Source organism: Otolemur garnettii, unplaced genomic scaffold (assembly GCF_000181295.1).
Source record: "Otolemur garnettii isolate 467f Iridium unplaced genomic scaffold, OtoGar3 scaffold00138, whole genome shotgun sequence".
Classification (NCBI taxonomy): domain Eukaryota; kingdom Metazoa; phylum Chordata; class Mammalia; order Primates; family Galagidae; genus Otolemur; species Otolemur garnettii.
This window is the reverse complement of record NW_003852533.1, coordinates 3,598,295-3,603,723: the sequence shown is the minus strand read 5'-3', so window position 1 is coordinate 3,603,723 and position 5,429 is coordinate 3,598,295. Positions and strand designations below refer to the sequence as shown.

The window sequence follows — 5,429 nt, the reverse complement described above, 5'->3', positions numbered from 1 at the left end:
CGCTTGGTGAAGCTGTGGATAGTTCCTGATCTAGTCAACAGCAGAACAACGGCCAAGGCCTTTGTTTAAGCAGAAGAAGAATATCCATAGCACAAGATGCCCTTATAGTTCCTGAAAAAATATATCTATGGAGATAAACAACTCTGATCTCTTTACTAAGCACAGAGATAAACAACTCTGATCTCTTTACTAAGCTGCACGGTAAGTTAGCTCTGTCTGTGCTCTGTCTGTGCCACCCCATTACTCTACAGCTCCGCTCTGTCTGCCTGGGCGGCTGGGCTGCCGACCCCACTGCCTCCCTCGGCACCTCCATGGCCATCTGCAGGCGTGAAAGACAGGGACGCCGAATTGATGCAGTATCTTTTGCCGGTTGGACGAGGTCCGTCATCGAAGATGTGCCCGAGGTGAGCTCCACACTGAAAGAGAAGAACGCAGGATGAGGGGCATGGGCAGGGCAGGCTCAGGGCGCCCGCGGGCGCAGTGTGGGTGGACAGCCAGCTGTGAGATGGCTCCCAGTCTGCCTGTCAGTAGCTGCAAACGTGGGTCTGGCAGGCTTTGCACCACAGGCTGAGAATAAAAAGCACTAGAATTGTGCATATCAGAATCATTTAGGAACTGCTGTCTTTTGATCTGTGAAGTCTCCCAGCCAGCTGAAAAATGACTGAGTAATTTTATGAATCTCGCTGACCCTGGGTCTCCCCTTGTGGGGAACCGGCAGAATGAAATGTCTCCCCAGCGGGGCTTTTGGCTTTGGCTGGGTGGGTTTCAGATATGCAGAAGTCCACTATAAAAGCTGCCGTGTAACTGGCCGTGACGGAGGTGAGGTTTGCTTTCATGGATAGTAAAACTTAACATCAGACCAGCACTGGGTGTTCTCAGAACCCAGCAAGGCAACCAACAGCAAGGCTCAATACATTACGTCAGGGTCACCAGGGCTGCTGGAGTGTCACGGTGGCTTCTTTACCCAAATGAACTGAAAAATGTGGAGAAGGAGTAAGTTGTGCAACCAAATCAGTGCTACTCACTACTCAAAACTTGGAAGAAGGCCTAGGATCCAGACAGAAGGTAAGACGGTTGGTTAGGTCGGAGTTCAAGCGAAATTGAGCCCAGAGCAAGTCTCCAAAAAGGCCTGGTTCTGAGGGAGCCTGGCATTGACCACTGTGGTCCAGAAGGTGACAGCAAGTTCACGCTGACATATCTCCCAGCCTTTCTCAGCACAGAAGGGTCAAGTACACCACATTCAGACAGGCTGTGAAGACCTCATTCATCATGTACCAAAGAAACCAAAGCCTGGGGTGGATGAGTCCCGTCCGTTCATTTTACGGGTATTCTGGAGTGCCCGCTACACGCCAGGCACTGTCCTGCACTCTAAAGGCGCAGGCACCATCCTGACCTTCCGGGGTTTACATTCTAGTGGGAGAGACAAACAACATACAAGAAGTCAGCAAAGTACAAAGCACAGCGTGTAGAAATCAGTGCTGTGGAGGGGGAGGAAGGCATGACCGGGGGCAAGGTTGGGTCAACACTGTAGACAACACGGACAGGACAGGTCTCCCTGGGGGGACTCTGGAGTAAGGGCCTGAAGGAAGTGAATTCTAGGAAGAGCCTTTCGAGAAAGAGTCAAGATTCAGAAAAGGCACAAACACAGTGATCAGTAAACCTCACGGAGCTGCTCCAGGGAGCTAACACTGACAGCCGGCAGGGAAAGAGGGTGAGCCACAGGGATGGCAGCAGGGATGGGAGCCGAGATTCCAGATGGAGATGTGATGTGGGTGCTCTTTACAATACAAAGAGCTGGAATCTTAGTTTCCCTGGTGCATGTGTAAACTCAGGTCTCAGGGGTTATTAACAAGTGGGCGTGGGGTCACCTCTATGGTTTATCTTACAAGGGTACATGTGAATCTTTCTAAAAGCAGAGTATGAATGTTTTAACTCAATAACTAAGAAAATGACATGAAGGTTATGTTAATCAGTTCAATGAGAGTATTTCAAAATGTATATGAAAACAGCACACTGTACCCCATGGTTGCATTATTGTACACAGTTATGCTATAAGAAATAAAAAAAAAAAAAGAAGTGGGTGGCACAAACGTTGCCTCCATGGCACGGTGTGCTGGTGCACCTCACGTCACTGCCACACACTGTGTCAGCTTGTTAAAGACCTGAAAGTGAGCCTAAACTGATTGGATCTATTTCCTAGAAAATATGAAACAGGCCTAAAAAACAAATCTTGTATTATTTTACCACATTCTGTGCAGGTTTAGGTAATGTCAAGGCTGGCAGCTCAAATTGTTTCTCCTTTCTACAAACAATTGAGGCCGAATTTTCAGGCACCAGTAGCTAAGATGTATAGTAAATGGCTTATGCTTGCCCAGGGGACATAGGAAAACACCCATTTCTGTGGCCAGAACAGGTACCAGCCACCAGGGCCTCGTGCTTTTGGTGACCAGGGTGCAGCCGTACATCCCCCCCACAGCTCTGTGATCACCTGGCATCCGAGAGGTGATATGTCCACATTTACGAAAGCCTTAGACGGATGTGTGTGTTTAAGGAACACAGCTATGTAATAATTGCCTTTATTAATCATCTCGAGTGTATTTAGAAAATATTGCTATTGGCTCAGCACCTATAGCTCAACCGGCTAAGGCGCCAGCCACGTACACCTAAGGTGGCGGGTTCGAATCCCCAGCCCGGACCCGCCAAACAACAATGACGGCTGCAACCAAAAAATAGCCAGGCGTTGTGGCGGGCGCCTGTGGTCCCAGCTACTTGGGAGGCGGAGGCAGGAGACTCGCTTGAGCCCAGGAGTTGGAGGTTGCTGTGAGCTGTAATGCTATGGCACTCTACCCAGGGGGACAGCTTGAGGCTCTGTCTCAAAAAAAAAAAAAAAGAAAATATTGCTATTTATGTCACTCCAAAAAGAAAGCATAGCAAGGATATGCTTGAAGCCATTGAAGTGTAAGATACATGGTCTTAATTTCCCAAATCATATTTTAAATATCCAGATTACAGCAATCTAATCTGTTGAACTGAGTTGCTTTTCAATCTGTAGTTTCATCTGCTAATCTGGATCTAGTCTGCCTGTTAAACAAAAAGAAAACCCTAACTCTAGATGTGCCCCAAATCCAAGGCAAAAAAAAAAAAAAGAGAGGTGAGGCGGAGAAATTGCATAGTGAAGAAACGGCAAGAAAAATCATTTGCAAACAAATGACTGAGCTGGGGACGAGGGCAGGGACACCCTCAGAAGGGCTGGAGCCCTTATGCATGTGGCTCCACTATGCTTGCCACAAGAGGTGTTCTGGAAGATTCACACCAGCTTATGTTACTGAGGAAGGAGAATTATTTTTTCAGATCCTAGAGGGTACTGGTTTGTCCCTGTGGCACATGCGCACTCTTTGGGCTGCAGCGCTGCAAGGCCATGTGTGAGGGAAGCTTGACCACATGGCACCGGGTGTACCCCTCCCAGATGGACCCAGTCTTCCGGAAAAGACTATCGCCCAGTTTCTTTTAGAAGTCCACAGCCCTGAAGGCGCCTCCCTGCGGGACGCACATGGAGCCCATTCTCCCTGCTCCTAGCCCTGGCCGGGAGGATGATGAATGGAAGCTGTCACGAGTTGTTTCTCCAGACGCCGGCAGCTCTGCCCCCGCCCGGCCACCTGGCTCCTGGGCTCTCTCAGCACACCTGGTTGTAACTGGAACAAACTGGCTGCCTGGTGAAGAAATCTCCAAAGCCTGCTGTTAATGATTTATTTTAGCCTAGAATCTTCCATGTACATTTTGAAAGTTGCTTTTAATGGTTGTGTATTTCTTTATTTTATAGGTAAATATGGCTTATACCTGCATCTTCTAGCCCTCATTCTAAAAAGAATCAGATAACTGTTCAAAAGAAAAATGTTTAATTCCCATAGGAATCCTGCATCAGCTGAGCCTGCCACACAGAAAAGCTGGCAACTAAAGGGGCCTGCAGAGAACTGAGGGGAAGGGCCCCCCAAGAGAAGCGAGGGAGCATCGAATTTGACGCAATTTCTTAAAATCTGACTGCAATTCTTGATTGCATGCATAAGAAACACAAACAGGGTACCAGCGCTGTCCTAGAAGGGCGTGTCCCAGCTGTCCCTGGGACGTCTGGCCTTGATTATTGCCACTTTCTCTTGTGTTTAATCTGGGACCTGAAGCACTTTCAAAGCAGGGCTTCTACACTTGGGCACGGGAAAGAGTTTTAAGAGGGAAAGCAACTTCCTGCGCCAGGAGTATTCTGTGTTCTCCCAGTGTTATTGGAGACTCTGGTGTGTCCATGAAGGCTCTTTCCCTCCCCACTTGTGATATTAATCTTTTGCCAAGGAAATGATTGTGAAGTCACCAGTTCAGCACTGTGATTTTACTGAAAGATCAAGAAAGAGAGAGATGAGCTGTGAGTCTAAAAGCTTACTGCAACACATGCATAGCTTTAATCATCAGCAATATAGGAGTTGTCATCTGCAGATTAATAAGGTTTTGGGGTTTTAGCAAAAAGTGTTTAACTTCTGAAAAATACTTTGTATTGGTGCACATTTGCCTTTCTCCTGATTTGCCTGACTTAGAACAAATTAATGATTTAAAACAAATTTGAGGCACTCCACCACAGACTCCCCCCCATCACAGACTGAACGCAACCCGGGGAAACTCAAGGGTTGGTGGCTTCCTTAAAGCTTAGTACAAAAAGTTAAGTGATTTATTAGTCTCCCATTTGCTCCAGATGTATAATTTCGATCTGAAGAAGGAAGAATTCCCCAAGTATTTCCAGGAGGAACTTACTTTGTTGAACTACAGCGTAAGTCATACAAATCTTACCTCTTTGCACTGAACGTAAACTCTTGACCAAGCAGTGCTTAACAGGTGGCGGTTGGAGGGTTAGGGAGAAACTATCAAACAATTATCCACAGTATCACAATGGAAGCAGTGGATTTTATCACTAGCTGAAAATATGAATTAAATAAAATTAAGAAAAAAGTGTTTGTTTTTTTTTTTTTTGCAGTTTTTGGCCAGGGCTGGGGGTTGGACCCACCACCTCTGGCATATGGGGCTGGCACTCGACTCCTTTGAGCCACAGGTGCTGCCCAAGGAAAATTATTTGTAACCAAAAATTATCAGGAAATGGCTACATCCTGACAGAAGATACAGGTGCCACCAGAGCAAGTAGAGTTAAGATAAAGATCTTCGTTGGAAGAGATAACTGGAGTGTCACTCTTCGATTCAGTGGGTGGGATAACAGAAGTAAACAAATACAATTGCAACAAAAATCAGAATGCAACAGAATAATCTACCTCCTTGGTGAGCAGCAATCACAAAGAAGTGAGCAGTCCTCTCTCCCGACTTTTTCTGCACTGTTAACTCAAAGATCAGGCAGTAGGCTGGGTTTTTAACACAATTCTTTTTTTTTTTTTTTTTTT

At 46.6% G+C, this 5,429-nt stretch overlaps 1 protein-coding gene across 1 annotated transcript in view; it reads right to left on the bottom strand.

Annotated features, from left to right (window-relative positions):
- Positions 1-245: 245 nt before the first annotated feature.
- Positions 246-5,429, bottom strand: part of MSRB3 (methionine sulfoxide reductase B3) — a 111,575-nt gene continuing 106,391 nt past the window's right edge. The window contains exon 6 of the mRNA XM_003798531.2: positions 246-416. Within this exon, the coding sequence (XP_003798579.1) occupies positions 246-416 (171 nt within the window). The remainder of the gene's footprint in view (positions 417-5,429) is intronic.